The sequence below is a fragment of the Aplosporella prunicola genome (genome assembly GCF_010093885.1).
Source record: "Aplosporella prunicola CBS 121167 unplaced genomic scaffold K452scaffold_1, whole genome shotgun sequence".
Lineage (NCBI taxonomy): Eukaryota > Fungi > Ascomycota > Dothideomycetes > Botryosphaeriales > Aplosporellaceae > Aplosporella > Aplosporella prunicola.
The window spans coordinates 1340855-1358880 of NW_022983529.1; the positions used below are offsets into that span (position 1 = coordinate 1340855).

The following is an 18026-nucleotide window of genomic DNA, read 5'->3' on the forward strand; positions in this document are numbered from 1 at the left end:
TCGCAAAAGCCAACGCCAAGGACGGCGACGACGACGCCGCCGCCGGCCCCAAGTACAAGGTCAAGCAAAAGGTGCTGATCCTGAGCTCGCGCGGCGTCACCTACCGGTGTGTAAACCCGCTCTTCTGTTGTATATCTATTTATTTTATATGCGCGCAAAAGTGCTAACGCCTTTCCCCCGCCCGCGCAGTCACCGCCACCTCATCAATGACTTGCACTCCCTCCTGCCCCATAGCCGCAAGGACGCCAAACTCGACACCAAGACGAAGCTGTACCAGCTCAACGAGGTCGCCGAGCTGTACAACTGCAACAACGTCATGTTCTTCGAGGCCCGCAAGGGCAAGGACCTGTACCTATGGATGAGCAAGCCGCCCAACGGGCCGACGGTCAAGATGCACCTCCAAAACCGTAAGCTCGCCGCCCCACGCAAACCCGCGTCTCTGTCTTTCTGTTCCGCCCATTGTCTAACTTGCTTCTTTCACAGTTCACACCATGGAGGAGCTGCACTTCACCGGCAACTGCCTCAAGGGCTCGCGCCCCATCCTCTCCTTCGACGCCGCCTTCGACAAGCAAGCCCACCTCCGCGTCATCAAAGAGCTCTTCCTGCACACCTTCGGCGTCCCCAAGGGCGCGCGCAAAACCAAGCCCTTCATCGACCACGTCATGGCCTTCACCGTCGCCGAAGGCAAGATCTGGATCCGGTGCTACGAGGTCAGCGAGAGCGAAGCGGAAAAGGCCAGCAAGAAGGCCAAGGACGGCGAGGAGGACATGGACGTCGACGACGCCGCGCCCAAGAAGGGCGCAAACAAGCACGAGACCAAGGCCTCGCTCGTCGAGATCGGCCCCCGCTTCGTCCTCACCCCCATTGTTATCCAGGAGTCTAGCTTTGGCGGCCCCATTATCTACGAAAACAAGGAGTTCGTCTCCCCCAACCAGATCAGGTCCGAGCTGCGTCTTTCAAAGGCCGGCAGGCACAACCGCCGCGCCGAGCAGGGCCTGGAGCGCAAGACCAAGCGCGGCGACCTCGGCCTCGTCAGCGAGGGCGGCCGCAAGAAGGAGAAGGATGCGCTGGACGACAGGGTTCTCTTTGCATAGTGGTAGTAGTCGGTGGACAGATTTTGGTCCAAGTGTTAAGAAAAAAAAAAAAGAATATGGCATGTTTTCAGGCGTCTGGAGCATATCGGAGGAAGAATATCCGCGGCGAAAAACGGTCTTCTAGTAGCTAGTAAAAATTCCCGCTTAGAGTGTCATGTTTGTTCGTTGGTCTGAACGGCGAGTGTTCAGCCGCCCTGAGAATGCGGGGAGGGGTTTTGCAAAAGAGCTGCTGCTGCCACCGGATGTGAGATAATTGGTGCATCACGCCCCCGCCGCCTGTACGCCCTGTAAAAGCACACCGAACGCCCCCTTTCAACGCCGCAATCTTTTCGGAATCTGCTTCAACGCGATCCCTTTTCCCCTTCGGACTCATCATTCCTCCACTTCGCCTTCTTCACTGAGGTCCTCGTCCGCGGAAGCCTTCTTAGTTTCCTCAGCAGCGGGCGCCTCGCCGGCAGACGTGCCGTTAGTTTCGCGTTTAGCGCGCTTGGAATCCGGCTCGTCCTTTGGCGGCTCCGAGGCCTCAGGTCTGCGCGAGCCATTGGCAGGGGCGGCAGGCTCGGGCTCCTCCCTCCTAAACGCCTCGTCGCGGGACCTCTTGACGCTCTGCTGGCTGCTCGACCGCTCCATACCGACGGAGCTGGCGGCGGGGCTCAACGGCGTCTGCGAAGTCCTTAGTCTCGTTTGCGCATACAGGGGGTCCGCGTCCTCGGGGGTCCGTAGACCTACGTATATACTCTCGGAGCCCTTGGAGGGAGGGGTGTTTTCGTAGGCCGCGCACATGTAGTTGCAGCACCGCAGGATGTCGCGTAGCCGCACGTGCTGGATCTCCCACCACGGCTTGCCGTCCTCGTCGGGGAAGCCGACGCTGCATAGCCGTGCCCCGCAGTAGAGCGCTGCGGCGGCGATGGTCCGCGAGTTGAACATTAGACAGCATGTTGTTAGGTTGCTGTCATTTATGAAGCTCCATGATGCGTTGCGGAGCCGCTTGTCGTGCTCGACCCGGAAGTATATCAGCATGTCGAAGAGTAGCTTGTGGGGCGATTCGACGGTTAGGTCGAAGCAGATCGCTTCTAGTAGCACGTCTTCGTTGAAGAGGATCGTGTCGCGCCACCGCCAGTAGTCTTTTGTCTGTTCGTCCACGAGGAGGTTCGGGTTCTTCTGCGCAACGCGACAGCATGCGACGACCAGTTCCTTCATCTTGCGGCAGTTCTCCTCCACCTTGGTCGCGAGGAAGAGGGACGTCGCGGCGATTTGCTACATCACTTTAGCACCAAGCATAGATTGCCAACCAGGGTGAACCACTTACATAGTGATGCAGGGCCTTGAACCCGTCCTTGCTCACCAGCGAGTTGCGCGTGATGAAGCGGTTCAGGAAGACGCCGGCGGTGGAGAGCGTGAGCTGCGGCAACTTCAGCATCGCGCCCACCTGCCAGATGAACGTCATGCCCTTGTACCGCATCTCGCGCTCCTGCTCGGGCTTCATGCCATCCTCGATCGAGGGCGTGTGCAGCAGCTCCTCCTCGGTGAAAAGCCACTGCTGCTCGGCCGCCTCGGCGACGGGGTTCGGGGGCTTGGGCCGCTCTCGCGCCGCTCCTGCCACGGACTGCGAAGACGTCGACGGCATTGCTTGTAAGGATGCGCGCGGTGGTGGAAACCTAGGTTGCCCGGCTGGGACAGTGCGGGTGCCGGAAGTGGGTGTGCTGGGAAGACCCTGACATTGAAGGAGCAGCGGTCCGATCGGGTGCGCGTGTGCGATCGGGCGCCGTTGGGTTGGCGGTGCAAGGCGAGTCCTGCTCGTGAGCGCGATGGGTTGGAAGTGTGGCTGGCTGGCAGGTGGGTGACGATGCGGGACTGAAAGCCAGGTTGAACACGGTCCGAGCGTTCTGTGTCGTCGGATACATTACGATACACCCATTATTACATACAACCAGCCCTGCCGTCCTTCTCTCCTGAACCCGGAAACCCAAAACTGCACAACCTCCACAATACCACTGCAATATTACCTACGGCTTCCGGCGTTTGCCGTCTCTCGTCTGCCATCAAGATCTAGCCGTCTGCTCGGCCAGGGACAGCCCGGCACTCGATCGGCTGCGGCGTGCTTAGCGTTGCGTGCATGCTTGGCGTGGCGGCTTAATGTCCGACGCGCGGCAAGGCGTGGTCTGGCTGAATGGTTGTTTCGGTTCAGGACAGAATTATATGATGGGGTCATTGGGATCTGGACAGAAGGAAGGGGAAAGGAGAGGGACAAGAGGGGAAAGGGTGTATGAGTGCGTGTGAGCAACTGAAAGCAGATACAGTGTAGATCACGCGCAGTGTGGATGAGATCTCTTTCCTATAAGCATCTGTTGCAATAGATGCTGTTCGCAGTTATGCAGACCTTGGCGGCAGCCACCGCCACCACCGCCGTCATTGATCGCCAGCACTATCATCCTCCCCCTCCTTTCCTCATGCATCAAGTGAAGTACAGTAGGAGTACAGTAAAGTACAATTCAAAAATCTTCCGCATCGCAACAAGCATAAATAGACTCAAGTGTCCAATCAGCAGTCGTAGGTGTTGACATCTCAATTCTATCTAGCAGCGCACGCTTGCTTATGTAGAGATACACTTATGAAAAACACAAACAAGGAAAGCGGTAGGGAGGGTGATAGATCGAGATAGATACAGAGATAGAGAGCATCAGCAAGGGAAAACGTAGGTGCGGTTAGCAGCGCTGTGAGGCCGACAATGACGACGGCAAAACGACGACAATGACGACATGATGGGGAGTATCTTTGGTAGGGAATGTAGAAGGTAAATATAGATAGGTGGGGTGGTATGTAGGAAGTGTGTAAAAACAAAGCGGTGAGTGAATTTTTCGCTGCTTTTCGCACACGCATGGCTTCCACGCAAATATGCATGCTGGCTCATTTGCTGCTGCTGCTGCTGCTGTCGCTGCCGCCCAATCCGCATACGAAGCGTGGCCGCGGCTCGACGCCCAAAAAAACCCACTGGTGCTGGTTTGAAAAAGGATAGTGGAAATCGTGGGCGCCTCTTTCTCATCGAGTGGTGATATCAACAAAAACAGACAAAGGGACAAGAAAAACAAGACCTCCCGCAATCTCGAATGTAGTAAAGGTAGAGTTCAGAAGAAGAAGAAATCTTTGTCAGGATAATGCTCCAACAACTGTCTTAGGCTGTCCGCTTTGTACAAAACCCCGCAGATCGCCATGCGTACAGATTAAAAGGGAAAAAATCGCACAATCTCGCAGAAAGAAGGTCTAGTACGCCGCGCCCTTATATCCGCCGTTGCCGGCTTCGATATCCGGCAATCGAGGGGTACGCTCGCGCGGCGGACTCCTGCTCCGCTCGTCGCGCGAGCCCATACTCGCAGCATCGGTAAGAAGGTTTTCCTTGCTATTGCTGCGAAGGTGGTGGCCGTAGCCCTCCTTCATAGGAACAGGGTCGTAGCCCTTTGTCTGGATTATGGAGCCGCGTGCGCCCTTGTACTCGATGGGATCCATAAGAAGGGAGTTGCGTGCGTCGAGAGGAGTAAGGTCGTCGAGATCGCGGTTGAGCTTCTCTGTTGTGGGCGTTAGCAGTGATTTTCTTTTGTTAATCATAATCCCCACGATGCAGATCAACTTACCCTGCTCCTTTCTCCGCTTCTTGTGCGGGTTCTCCTTGATACACGTGATGATGGAGTTGACAGCAATCAAAATGGCCAAAGCGCCAGTCAACACAGACTGGATGACGACAAGAACGATACCGGTGACGGTCTGAGTTGTCTGCGAGATTCCCAGCTCTTCAACGAAGACGAGCACGCAGAGGACAGAAAGAAAGCGGACGGCCTGGATGGTACAGTTGATGACGTTGCTGGACTTGAGGGAGTAGGGTCTGGACCAAAGGAGCAAGATGAGCATAAGAGCTTCGATAATGAGTTGAGCGGACGTCTGCGCAAGACCGTGGCCATCGCCGGCCGCGACAACAACGCCCTTGGCGAACGCATAGGCGATTGTTGGGACGAAAAGCCACCAATATCCCTTCTGGTAGTTCTCGTAGAACATGCTGTACTTCCTCCAAGTCTCCTTGTCCTCGAAAAGAGCGGATGTATCACCCTCAAGCTTCTTGTACTTGGTGGCGATCTGCCAGATTCGGAATGCGAAGAATGCCAGAACACCCGTGAAGATGGTCAAAGTAACAGCGGCCAGGACGAGAGCGCCCCAGGAGTCACCGTGAGTGAACTGGTACACGCAGTACAGGGTCCAGGCACCGTAGAGCAGCATGATCAAGTTGGTAATCGTCTTGGCCAAAATCCACCAGTAACGCTTGCGGAAGTTGGTGAGCCTTTCGGGGAAAGTGCTGAAGAGCGCCCAGGTTTCCAGAATGACCTTGAACAGCAAGATACCGACGGTAATGGAAGCGATGACGATAGAGAATACAAGCAGGACAGTCATGAAGGTGTTCGTACTAGGAATCGAAAGCTTCTCAGCGAACCCCTTAACACCGTGGACGTACTCCATAATTTCATCCTTTGCAGAGGTGGTTCCGTTCGAGCTTGCGCTGCCGGTAGTCGAGGTAGAACCGTTGACAGTGGCTGTGACTTCGCGCGCAAAGATGTTCGCGTACTCAAGCCCACGCTTGGACTTGCTACTTCCGCTGTCCTGGACGATTGTAGCGCTCATTAACCATTCGTAGTTGGCCTCGGTAAGGTTGCCACCAGTAGCCTTTCTGAAGTTGTCGATCGCAGTCTGCATGTTACTCCAGCCAATCAAACCGCTGCTGAAGCCAAAGTTCTTGGCGAAGCTGGTGTAGACCGAAGGGTAGTTGACACTCATCATGGCGGTCATGGACATTGACTGGAACCAACCCATGACTTCGGAGAAGTTGGGACTCGGGCTGACAGAGCCAACACCGCCGGCCGCGCCTGCGCTGGCACCGAGAGCCGACGCACCAGTCATGAGGAGAGCTGCGCCTGCGATACCAGCGGCAACGTAAGGAACGGCGGGTACGCTCATGGATTTTTGGTTAGTCAGGGTCGAAGTGATACAGGCAAGGTCGTCGCCGCCATCCATTGGAGTCAGCTCCATCTTGGCTTGTCCGTCCAAATCGGGAATGGTGAAAGCAATGGCAGGAATCATGGATGAGAACTGGTCAGGAATGGCCTGGTCTCCTTGTGCAGAGAAAGTTCCGGCGGGCACTGAATGTGGTATTAGCGTCGTGTGGGCTTCACATTCATTTGCAACGACATACCCGGACACAGCTGCTCGACGTAGGTGTCCTCTTCGCAAGGATTGAAACTCTTGCTGTAGACTTCCTTGCCGTACGCTGACACGGCCAACGAAGCCATGACCTTCTGCTCCTTAGTACTCGTACCGGCGACGTCGAAGACGACCATTTTGGTGGCGCGGTTGAAGGTGACGTCCATCTTATTGATTTCGATTGACGCATTGTTTAGACACGGCGTGAAGCCGTGGGTGGAGAGCGTGTCTCCTGCGAGAACGGCGGCCGGCAGGGCGCCGAGCAAGAGCCATTTGGAAAGCATGGCGAAGAGCGATGCCGACGGGGACGGGCTTGTTGACGACGGAGTATGCCGCCGCACCAGCGGTCGTGTGGCTCTCAAAACGCGCTCGAAGAGGCGGTTGCGCGCGGGCGGAGGAGCGGGATGGTGTCGAGTTGGAGCGGTCGCGGAGGGGAGCAGAAATGGGCGATTAAAGGCGGAGTGGCAGCAGGATCAACCTAGACTGCGTCTTCGAAGGATGGTAAAGGGGTGGCGCCGGAGCGAGTGAGCGAGGCAGATGGGGGCGGGGTGTCGGTCGAACGAGGGAGGCCGAAACACCAGGCGAAAAAGCAGTAGCAACGAGAGCGAGAGTGGGTGAAAGGAGCGAACGGGGAGAACAGAGGAGGCTTTGGGTTGTTGAAGGGGCACGACGAGTTTCAGAGTTCCAAGGCGGCGCGCGCTCGGCAAAAGGGTCGTGAGTCTCGAGCGCTAATTGGCAGGGATGCGCGGCTAGGAAAGGATGCGCGCCTGCACAACCCTGGGCCCCGGCGAATCCTGTGGTGCTTTGGGAGATCGAGAAGATCTGTCTGTCCATCCATTCATTCATTCATTCACTCACTTCGCCATCCCCGCCCGCGACGAAGCCCTCGGCCCTCCCGTCAACCCGCCCTGCCAAGCCGCGCGGCGAGACAGCCATGCGACGCACCTCTGCGACTGTCACCACTCCCGCTTGTCTCTGTGGGGAGATGGTGTTCCGAGCATTGCAGGGCAAAGCTCGTTCTAGACCCGCGGGGGGTCAGTGTCTGCGTGGAGGCCTAAATATAGCCAAACACCCCCTGACTTGCCTCTACATCCGCGCCTGCACCGCCCGTTGCCCCCGCTGAGCCACACGCGCCCTCTTTCATAAGGCGTCAGCTGCTGCTGCTCCAAGTCTCCGCCGTTGCTCATTCCGCTTAGCGAAATCATCACTCGGTCCCTGCCGAACCGTCCATCCATGATCTGGGGGGGCATGACTTGCATCCGTCCGCCGTCGACTGTGGAGCTTTTTCTCGTGTCTCACGATAGGTCATCATGCATCGCGGGAATAGCGCCAGCCGCCCGACCGCACGCGGCACTGCCTGCGCGCCTGTTGAGAACCCCAATATTGCCCCTCCTAGCTCCCATCTGACAAATGACGCTCATCCGTATCGAATGCTAAGCCTGCTAGCAGTCTATCAAATATCGATTCTGGCTTAGCGCCCTGCGTTCTGGGTGGCTGTGTATATCGTGTACCACGTAGTACACTTTTTTCGCCGCCCACCCAACCACAGGCTGGTAATGGGGTCGAAATCCCAACTACGCACATACGAACCGGACAAAGGTGGTCGCGCGCGTAAGCTGTCAGCGGGAGCAGTACCGCTATAAATATCTTGGACCTCTTTAATGGTAACAGTCGGACACGTGGGTACGGATGAAGTGGAAGCTTTGCCGTTTTACGGATGTTCGGTTCTTGCGGTAACTGTGGTCCTTGTGCGTTCACCGGTAATTTCTCGTCGTCAGATTGATTTACCCTTATGCAGCGCTCAAGCATCTTCCGGGTTCCGGGGGCTTTGACGTCCGGATGTCAAGATATTCAGCCCTACAGTAAACAGTCAATGTCGATTGGAAAGAAGCTCTCTTGAGTTATATGATAACATACTATGACGCAAGTACGGAAGAGCTAACACTGTTACAAATTTATATAGGCATCCTTGGATACATAAGGAGCCATTCGTACAGTCTCGACTGGGTTTCGTCCTGTACATCCAATTATGACTTGGTCCATGCATACTTGTTCACATGCTGGTGAGTAATGCTACCTCGGTATTCAGGCTTTAACCTTCGTAAATATCCCGCAGAGGGGCCACGATGCTATCATGGAACTCTCGTCGGAAAGCCTTATTCTCGAAGTCTGGTGATGCCTGGAATTCACATCGTAGACATCGCTTGACGACGGCGTTCCATTTGGGGACATTTACTTGCTCCGTTTCTTTCGCAAGACGCAGTGCAGTATAGAGGTCCGATATATCTGATTGGGCCCGCTCATGATCGGTCTGTACCGAACCAAGCGTTGCTTCGATGGCAAGCTCTACGAGCGTTGTCCCGAGAGCAAACACAGCTTCGCTCCTGATAAACAGTTTACGGCTGGATATGCCATCACTGACAATAGGGCAAGTTTGAGCGGCCTTTTTGGGAGTAAGAAATGTCTTGGAAATGTACGCGCATTTGTCCAACAGCGTATTGGAAGCGTTGGGAATGAACTGAACGTCTTGAGATGTCCATTGCGGCTCGATCCAGGAAGGAGAAGAAGACTGAAACTGGAGCAACGACGACGCCAGCAGAACAGCCAGGCCCAATTTATCATGAAAGCTGATACTGTGAGACGTCGGTGATGAAATATTGCTGCTGCTATTGCTGCTGGTAGAGAGAATTTCATGGAGCGAAACAGGCTTTCCATAAGTACAAGCAGATGGAGAAGACCTGGCCAGATGGACGTAATGTTTTCGTTGGGTCCCACTGATGTACCCCAGGCATGATGACGCAGTATTTAGATTTTTGTTCTTTTTTAAGGCGCTGCAGAGGCAGAAAATCTCTTGGTTGGTTGATGCAGATGTCTGAAGCGCGACTGTCGGTCGAAAGGGCACTAGCGATGGTGTGGGTTCGTCCTCGCCTTCCTCAACTTCAGTCTCTTGCCAGGTCCAACTCGTCGGTATGCTGCCGGTTGGATTCAATCCGTAAGAGAAGGCTATACGGAACCGGGGGCGTTCAGCCTTTGAGATGTTGTCCTCCAAACGCAAATGAGCAGAATGGGCATGTTGGCACTGACACAGCCAACCAGAGCAAAGAGCGCAATACAGACTCTTCGCTGACCGTCTGATATATTCGCACCGGCGGATATCTGCCTTTCGTGGCCTGGAGGCTTTATCGAATTCCTGACCGAGTGTGATAGGCAATAAGCGACCGAGGCGGCCATTGTCTCCCTCAATTTCTTTTAGCAGTCGGTTTTGCTTATCATAAGATATGCAATCCTTGAGCTTGCGCCACATCTCTTCACGCCGCTTCGACTTCTTTTGATATTTGGATAAGCTGTCTCGAATTGACTGTTGATCACTCATCGTCAGTAAATGGTAGCACTACATTGCGAAAGAAGAGTCGCTACCTTATCTTGCTCACCCAAGCCAGCCAAAGTCATCAATTTCTCGATGTTTATCGCTAGTCGGAACAATGCCTCCCAACAATCCTCGAGGCTATGGCCAAGCCTGCTCTTCAACTTTTTATCAAGGCCCTGACGTAGTGAGTTTTTCCATGCTTCAACATTCGGATTGGTTAGAAGGCCTTCCAAATCAGCATCCTCGGCAAGACCATCTATGAGTCTTTCGCAGGATGACCGGAATACTGTGTGTTCGACTCGAAGTTTCCAGATGAAGCCGTTCATCGTCTCTTCATGCTTTAACAACATATCTGCCCTTTCTTTATAAGAGATTAGTCCCTGAACTAGGAGAGGCCATGCTCCTAATAACACTCCGATCACTTCGAATCCAGACATGGTTTTTGACAGAATAAGTTAATTGTTGAAAGCCTTAAATTTGGTAAGGTATTGGGATCCACCTCGCCACGCTTTTCCAGCTCTCTTCAGCCTCGAGCGGGGTAACTCACTTGTATCACGTGGGCTTACCCGGCTCGGAGTGACGTTAAGTATTCTATCTTATCTTTAAATCCCTCTCCAGTCTTCCAAACTTGCTTTGGGCACTGTCGGCCTGTCTAAGCCTTGAAAACACCTTCTCTATCCTCCTCACAGTAACTTGCTTCTGTCAAAGCAATGACTTCATCAATATTTGATGACTGCGAGCGTTGCCTACTCTCTTTCGAACAACTGCTTAGCCTTATGCAGGAGCCGTTGCGCGATTATGGCGACCAGCTACCACGCACAGGAATCATCGACGAATTCGACCGTTTCAAGGTATGGACAGGAAGCCTGGGGGCGGATCGTCCACCTCACAAGCGTAATTCTCTTGATTTTCGCTTGAGGGATTCCAAATTCTACCGAGACCAGGTTTCTGCATTTCTAAGTGACCTCAGTTCCACAATACAAAAAGGTAAATAGTCGGCTTCATTGCCACAGTACACTTCATGCTTCTGATATTCAAAAAGACGGTGTCTTTAGAGTTAATCTGACTAACAAGGAATCCAGCTATTCAGTTGCTCCGCAACGAGAGATTGCCAAACGAGGAACGACCCTTTTCATTGGAGTCAGATCTTGACTCGGGATTAATGGAGATCGCCTCAACATCTCCAGACCCAATGGAAATCGACTCAACATCTTCGGACTCAACAGGTACAGAAAAACAGGAAGAGTTGGAAGCCGTGGCTCTTGCCAACCTCCGAGCAGTTGTTGGTAACCATAGGAGCCCGCAGCCATTCCACAAGCAGCCACATGATGCTGGAACAGCCGATGAGGGAGCTAGCGATGCTCCTAGCCGCGAGATGGTGCAACTGTACCAGGGCATTCAGGAGCTTACGAAGCATCTATACAGACTGTCGATGATAATCCACCGTCCCATTCCTGTGGATCGAGTGGTTGTATCATCAAAGATCCCTGTGGACCATTTCGAGTTTTTTGATTTGCAACATGTCAATGACTGCTTCCCTAATGCGGACGAAAAATTGAAATGTCGCCTAGCAAAAGCTATTACGCGCCGCCGGCAACTTTTGGCGTACAACAAGCAGCGTCATGGGGAACGAGTTGAAATTATGGAGCAGCAAAGAACCGCTGCACATATGGGTGACCGAACACCCCATCCCTATATGGCAAGAACTTCGATCATCGATGAATCCAAATTGCCAGATATGGCCATGAAACCTACACTTACTGCTGTAGAAAAGACTACTTTGCGGCCTGTCATTACAGATGCGAACGTTGATATCCTGTCTGAGGATGAGTCAGTAGCTTCCGCCACCACTTCCAAGAGCCTACGAGACCGATTTAGTCTACTTCGACGGCCTCTGGATCCGAATGGGAAAGAAATGAAGCGGTTTTATTGTCCCTATTGTTTCCACGCCATTGAAGCTAGAAACAACCGAATTTGGAGGTAAGTGCACTCTGTACAGGCCATGGAGAAGTAGCTTACCGAGTATAGAAAGCATATTTTCAAAGACCTCCAAGCTTACGTTTGTACGTTCAAAAATTGCGAGCAAGCGGATCGCATGTTTGAAACCAAGAACGAGTGGTACAAACATGAGCTCGATTTCCATTGGAAGGAGTGGCACTGCAACAACGAAAAACACCCCGTGTACCAAACAAGGAACGAATTCGAAACCCATATACGATGTGACCATGCTCAGGAAGCAGACAAAGGCCACTTACCTTTGCTAGTCGACATATGTGCACGGCCTGTTTTGTCTGGTGAGGTGGCGTGCCCTCTGTGTGCAGAGAATCAGCATGAAAACCCTAAACGGTTCATGCGCCATAGAAAAACTGTGCATTTTAAGACTTCTGACCTGTCCCCGTCACCCCCCACAGAGTTCCTGGAAACTCAATTCTGGGACGAGGAAAATCAAAAGGACGCTAATTTGCCGCCTACGGCCGAAAACTATTCGTTTGGGTTCTCCCAGGAAACTTCACCTTGGGACAAAGGAAAGCAAAAGGACGCCAATTTGCCATCTATGGAAATAAAGCTGTTCGATGGTACGTTTAAGATATCTGACTACTCTATTTCCCAAGCTTACAAACTTATGTAGCGGCACAAGCAGTCTCTCAGATCAACATTACCAATTGGATGGCGTCTCTACCTCATGTATACCAGCTTCCCCCAGAAGCGAGGGAACGCTCACCACCTTCCACACCTATCTCTTCACTGCAACCACACAAAATGTTCCTCATCGAAGCTTCCAAAATGAAGCATCATCTTGCCGAACATATGGAGAGACTTGCTTTATTTGCAATTCTTCCATCGAAGGAAAGTGACAAGGATGCGACTGTGAGCATATCAAATGCGTCGAACCGGGCCTTTCCCAGAGAAAGCTTGGTTGATTCTGAATTTCGCACTGAAGCCGGATTTGATGAAGTCGCGTTTGGCGAATTGGGCTTTGCTAATAGTTCTTCCTGGACCACGATCGAAAGTACATGGGCCGCCGGCCTAGAAACGCAAAGAAGGCTTCCCCCTTTCGACACTGCTAGTCTCTCCTTCGACCCTTCCAGTCTCCCCTCTTTCAACACTGCCAATCTCCCCCCCGAGCTAAAGACATGTCATCAATGTGGACAGAGCTTTTCCAATATTGCGTCGCTTGGCAATCATGCAGCCAGCACTGGCCATGCAGCCTTTGTATGCTCCGAGAATGGCTGTGAGTTGAGCTTCTCGAGGTTCGACGTCCTAAGAAGGCATCAAAAGTCTCACCTATCCGGTACAGCCCGTTTCCCCTGCAAGTACTGCAAAAAGCACCGGGGCGCAGATAGCTTCAAGCGTGAAGAGCACCTAATGCAACATCTACGCAACTACCATCATACGGGTATGGATGAATCAAGTGGTATTCGACGTTCATGCCCGCATAAAGACTGTTCCGAATCAAGGCCTAATATTCCTGATAACGATACCTCAGACAATAAACACGCTTTTCAAAAATTCTCGGACTATATATCGCACATGAGAAAAGTCCATAACGAGTCTGATTTTCCCTGTACGGAGCATGGATGTGATCATGTTGGACCAAAGGGCTATTTCCGCAAAAGAGATCTTCTTAAGCACAAAGCTAAAGAGCACGGCATCCCCATCGATTGAAGATACCACTCGCGGAAGACATTCCTTAATCTCCCGGTGGTAGAAGGTACGCGGTTGCATATTGAAGGAAAACCGGCTTTCTGTTCCTTTTCTTGTCGTTTCCTTCTTTTCAGTAATGAAAGGCCTGCCAAGAGTTGGACTGGCAGTATGGGAGGGCGACAATGTCAGGAGCTTGCTGAGAGATCTCCATGCAGGGGGTCGGCGAGATATAAAGTTCATCCGAGGATACACAAAAGTCAAGAATATTCAGGACACAAGCAAATGGAAGTTTCTTATCTCATAACGGCATAAAAGACAGTGACCAACAAACGGCACAGCACTCCCTATGCTTTCCCAGCAATTCCCTCCCCTACAATCTCAATATGCTTTGCATCGACAGCCTTCTCCACAGTTTCCTCTTCATCCTTGCCACCACCCACAACACCAATATTACTCGCTCCAATCTTGTCCGCCGGGTCGCGGTACGAGGGCAGATAATTCACGCAGATCGCGTACGACCACGCCGCGATCATGAAGCAAAGAGGTACGACCATCGCGAAGCTCGTGCTGTCGTGTGCATCTGCTGTCACCGCCAGAATTGCAGGAACTTTGTTATACGTCAGCATCTCCTTCCCCATCTTAACGCATTCGAGGCTCTTCTTACCTGCCGCTCCGCCTGACACACCCGCAATGATGAGGCCAGCGCCGCGTTTCGTGTGGCGTCCCAAGCCACGGATACCCAGAGCGACAATGGTCGGGAAGCAAACACTCTCGAAGAATAACGTCATCATCAGCATGGCTAGGCCCGCGTCGCCCGAGTTGTTGATGCTACCGCCGTTGAAAGCCACGACAGCCGTTAGATAAGCCAGGAAGACCCAGCGTGGCTTGATGAACTTCATCAGGATAGCACCAGTGAAGCGACCGACAGCGAAGCAGCCCTGTGCAGCGGCCAAAAAATTTGCGGCGAGGGCATTGTCGGTGTTCTTGCGCGTCTCGACGACGTAATTGATGAAGTAGGTTGCAATAGCGACTAAGTTTGAAGTCAGTGCCACCTTTCAACGCACACTGAATGAAATATTTACCCTGAGCACCAGTATAGCACCACTGAGCCGCCGCAGCATGGAACAGCGGCCACTGCTTCCAGAACGGCTTGTCTCCAGACCCGACATGCGTCTCCTCAGCCTGGAACGCCATGTCGGCATCCGTGATCTCCGGGATCCAGGACACAAAAAACACAGCAGCGAGGAGAAACACAAAAACCGCAATAGCGAGATAGACCCACTGAACCGTCTTGAGGGAGTCGACGCTGTCGCCCGTATCCTTGAAGAAGACGTACGAGCCCAACACGGGCCCAATCACCGTGCCAACAGCCTGCACGGCCTGCGCGAGATTGATGCGCAGCTCCGAGTACTTCGGCGGGCCACACACAGCCATGAAGGGGTTCGCAGCCGTCTCGAGCGAGCCCAACCCGCTGCCAATCACAAACGTGGCGCCGCAGAAGCCGCCAAACGAGCGGTTCAGCCCCGCCGGCCACATGCACAGCGCGCCGATGCCGTACAGGACCAGCCCCGTCATGAACGTCGCTTTGTAGCCGTAGTGGCGCAGGATCCAGTTGGCCCAGCCGAGCGAGGCCACCGGGTACGCGCTGCGTGTTCTGCGTCAGTGGGGAAGCGGACCGCCTTCGTCTCGCGGGGGGTTTGACGCACCCGAAATACGCGCCCTGTAATCCGGATGACCGCGCCCGCGTTATGTCCAGCGTGTTTTGGAAGTGCTTGTTCAGCGTGTCTAGCAAGCCGTAGGCAAACCCCTGCTAGATGTTAGTATACGCATCTCTCTAAGAGGGAAAAAGCACCCAGGACATACCCAAAGAAAATACAAAATCGTCACCAGAAACAGCGGCAGCAGCGACTCGCGCACCGTGATCTCCGACGCGCGAGTGCGCTGGTTCCCGGCTTTAAGGCCGCTCCGCTTCGCCAGTATCGACTTGAACGACATGGCGGATATATGAATACCGACCGGTGACGGAGAGAGATTGCGGATTGAGGTAAGAGAGAGGGGATGAGATGGACGGCATTGAATTGCTGCAGCGCCGGCGCAAGCACTGCCTAAAAAGAAAGCACGCTCGCCGCTCGCTGCGCGCGAGTGTTTAGCCCTGCGTGTGTGCTTCCCCGGCTGCAGCATCATCCTTGCTGCTCTCACCATCCCCGCAAACGCCTCGTCTTGGCAATGCCACCGCTGCTGCCCAGTCTCTCTCTCCCTATCTCCCTCTCTTTCGATGCAATGCGCCCTGATTCCCTGCAGCGTCTAGCTGCGCGACATCTCTCGTCTGGAGGAAACGCGCCGGTTCCGGCTGGCTGCGAACGCCTACGCAGCGCACGCACGTGGGAGTGCGTGTGGCTGGCTTTCCCCACGGGGAAGGATGCGCGCGCCGGGATGTGGAGGCGGGTGTGCGGGTGTGGGGTTACATAGGTGGAGGATTAGAGTGGAGGGTGGGTTGGTTGGGCTCGGTGGTCGGGGGAGCGGGTGCCGAGGGCGGCGGCGTGGTGATGGCAGGGATTTGGTTCGGGTTTGCGGGGTGGGTTGGGTGCGTGTGTGGCGGCTGAGAGAGGGAGTCTAGAAGGACGCTTGTTTGTTTGGTTGGTTTTGTTTTGGTGTACTGTGGTGAGGGAGGGGCGGGGGGTTGGTGGTTGGTGAAGGTGAAGGTGTAGGGTGAATAGGTATAGTGTTAGTGAGTGGAGATTTCTTTCGGCTTTTGGGTTGTGCTCCTATACCAACAGTGCAATGCGGCGTGTGAAGTTCTACCCTCTTAATAACCTAGGATACTGAAAGTCTTAGAGAATCGGGTTATTACGGCGACACTGATTTGTGTTGTCACTAGCACTTCCCTATAACTGCAGTTACTGTCTCTGACTTATTGAATTGTTCTTTGTGTGATAGCACAAAACGGTCATTTTCACCTACTCACCCTTCTATTTCACCTTAGCTCGAGTGAATCACAATTGTCGTAATACTAAGTGAAACCTAGTTACTGCACAACGTCAACTCCTTTCACTTTAAAACACCAAGACAGTGAAGCTCTTCATCCCTCAAAACAACAACTCGGCAGTTTCTCCCGTGGAAGTTGCGTCGCTATCCTCCAGGCACCAGACAGACGTTTGGCGGAACCGAAAGGCCGGACCAGCGGTACGGCGTGAGCCTCTACCGTGTACCAGGTCTACCAGGCGTACCACGATATAGGCGCAGACAGAACTCGAACAGCGTGAGTATATAAACTTATCGCGCATAGGGCTTTCTGTATTCGCTTTCTGCTTTCCTTCCTTCCTTTTTTGGCATCCAGGTGACAGAGAGACCAATAACGTCAAGCTCTACTCACTTTCGTCCCGGTGCTAGAGACTATCAGCGATATCAAAACATATTCACTCTTTCAGCACACCTCACCCTAAGAACGAACTCAAGATGCCTCGCCGCAGGAGCAAAACTCCCAGCAGCGTCGCGAACAAGACCCAGGGCACCGAGCGATCTAGCAAGAACCTTCACACAGCACAAGCCGCCGCCACCACCGCCACCACAACTCCAGCCATCGCACTCTCGAGCCCAGTGGCCTCTCGAGCGAGCTTTCCAGGAGCAGTCCGCCACGAGCGCCCGTCACGGAGCAGTGCGTCTTCTCCGTCGCCCTCGCCCATGGACCCCGTGTTCGAGACCGGCTTCCACGATCTCATCTCGCGCAATGCGGGCCCCACTGGCGTTATCAATCCCGACACTGTTTGGGCTTTGACGAGGGACCAGATGGCTAGAGAGACGTCCCCGGATGATGAAGAGGAGTTCCGGAGACCGGTGTTGGGGTCGCAGTATAGAAGGGAGCCGGAGCGGGACTACCTGGAGGGGGAGCATGACCACTTGGGCGACGAGCAGGACCACTTAGACAGGGAGCAGGGATCCCAAAGCAGAAAACGGAGGCTCCCGCATGAGCCGATCGGAGAAGCGGTTGAAGAAGCAGACCGGCGCGCCGAATCCCCCGAAGAAGACAACAGAGATCGCGATACCTTCATGTTCCAGCACCAGACGTACCGGACGGTGCAGTACCAGACGGCGCAGTTCCCAAGCGGCCTGCCACTAGGACTGTACGCGTTTGCGCACGGCAACGGGAATGCCCACGGCGTGGGCCCATACGCCGACGGACCGTACCCGGACATTGTCACGAGTGAGATGAATGCGGACTACGGTCTGCTGCTGGAGGAAAGGCCACTGAAGCGAGCGCGAACACATCAGTCCACGCGACCGGCTCCTCCGCTATCGCCACCTCCTTCGTCCAGAGAGCAGTCTCCGCCGCAAGGGGCTACGTCTACGTCTTCGCGTTCCCTGCAACCGCCGGCGCCGAGACGTGTGCTGCAGTTGCGCTCTTCTTCACATCGTGGTGGAGATGGCTCTGTTCGTCACGATGGGGCTTGAGAACTCGACCAAGAGGGCTAGAAACTGGAGACAGGAGACCGTAAAGGGAGTTTGACGCAGCCTTTTGTGGACCAAGCACTTGAAGGAGAACAGAAGAAGTAATCAATCAACACGAATGACGGAGACACGAGAAATGAGCATGTAAGATTCTAGACGGCATTAGAGAGAGAATTGCGAGCATAGCGACTGGAGTTACTACCTAGGACATGAATGGACGTGTGAATATTAAG

General features: G+C 53.8%; 9 protein-coding genes across 9 annotated transcripts; 3 read left to right on the forward strand and 6 right to left on the reverse strand.

Moving 5' to 3' along the window:
• Positions 1-147: 147 nt before the first annotated feature.
• Positions 148-1127, forward strand: K452DRAFT_282516 (uncharacterized protein; the record flags this gene model as incomplete). Its single annotated transcript, XM_033539601.1, has 2 exons — positions 148-407; positions 484-1127. Coding segments are annotated over 2 exons (871 nt in total), but the record flags the coding sequence as incomplete, so codon positions are not given.
• A 339-nt stretch (positions 1128-1466) lies between these two features.
• K452DRAFT_323577 (uncharacterized protein) lies at positions 1467-2721 on the reverse strand (the record flags this gene model as incomplete). Its single annotated transcript, XM_033544651.1, has 2 exons — positions 1467-2351; positions 2404-2721. 2 exons carry the CDS (start codon positions 2719-2721, stop codon positions 1467-1469), a joined length of 1203 nt encoding a protein of 400 aa, XP_033403215.1.
• A 915-nt stretch (positions 2722-3636) lies between these two features.
• On the reverse strand, positions 3637-3977 carry K452DRAFT_282518 (uncharacterized protein; the record flags this gene model as incomplete). Its single annotated transcript, XM_033539602.1, has 1 exon — positions 3637-3977. A coding segment is annotated over one exon (305 nt), but the record flags the coding sequence as incomplete, so codon positions are not given.
• Positions 3978-4355: 378 nt separating this feature from the next.
• On the reverse strand, positions 4356-6619 carry K452DRAFT_304326 (uncharacterized protein; the record flags this gene model as incomplete). The annotated part of the gene is made up of 3 exons (XM_033542808.1): positions 4356-4657; positions 4724-6274; positions 6328-6619. The coding sequence occupies 3 exons, from the start codon at positions 6617-6619 to the stop codon at positions 4356-4358; spliced, it is 2145 nt and encodes a 714-aa protein (XP_033403217.1).
• Positions 6620-6702: 83 nt separating this feature from the next.
• On the reverse strand, positions 6703-7454 carry K452DRAFT_8331 (uncharacterized protein). Its single transcript, XM_033547202.1, has one exon. It carries the CDS (start codon positions 7179-7181, stop codon positions 6786-6788), a length of 396 nt encoding a protein of 131 aa, XP_033403218.1. The 5' UTR covers positions 7182-7454; the 3' UTR covers positions 6703-6785.
• Positions 7455-8285: 831 nt separating this feature from the next.
• Positions 8286-10275, reverse strand: K452DRAFT_8329 (uncharacterized protein). Its single transcript, XM_033547201.1, has 2 exons — positions 9753-10275; positions 8286-9693 (listed from the first exon to the last, which is right to left on the reverse strand). The coding sequence occupies exons 1-2, from the start codon at positions 10137-10139 to the stop codon at positions 8428-8430; spliced, it is 1653 nt and encodes a 550-aa protein (XP_033403219.1). The 5' UTR covers positions 10140-10275; the 3' UTR covers positions 8286-8427.
• K452DRAFT_262052 (uncharacterized protein) lies at positions 9951-13627 on the forward strand. The gene is made up of 4 exons (XM_033538595.1): positions 9951-10689; positions 10785-11682; positions 11731-12278; positions 12332-13627. The coding sequence occupies exons 1-4, from the start codon at positions 10413-10415 to the stop codon at positions 13366-13368; spliced, it is 2760 nt and encodes a 919-aa protein (XP_033403220.1). The 5' UTR covers positions 9951-10412; the 3' UTR covers positions 13369-13627.
• A 64-nt stretch (positions 13628-13691) lies between these two features.
• Positions 13692-15342, reverse strand: K452DRAFT_217513 (uncharacterized protein; the record flags this gene model as incomplete). The annotated part of the gene is made up of 5 exons (XM_033536296.1): positions 13692-13954; positions 14012-14377; positions 14430-14992; positions 15054-15154; positions 15211-15342. The coding sequence occupies 5 exons, from the start codon at positions 15340-15342 to the stop codon at positions 13692-13694; spliced, it is 1425 nt and encodes a 474-aa protein (XP_033403221.1).
• Positions 15343-16625: 1283 nt separating this feature from the next.
• K452DRAFT_314647 (uncharacterized protein) lies at positions 16626-17840 on the forward strand (the record flags this gene model as incomplete). Its single annotated transcript, XM_033543776.1, has 2 exons — positions 16626-17548; positions 17617-17840. Exons 1-2 carry the CDS (start codon positions 16804-16806, stop codon positions 17838-17840), a joined length of 969 nt encoding a protein of 322 aa, XP_033403222.1. The 5' UTR covers positions 16626-16803.
• Positions 17841-18026: the final 186 nt, after the last annotated feature.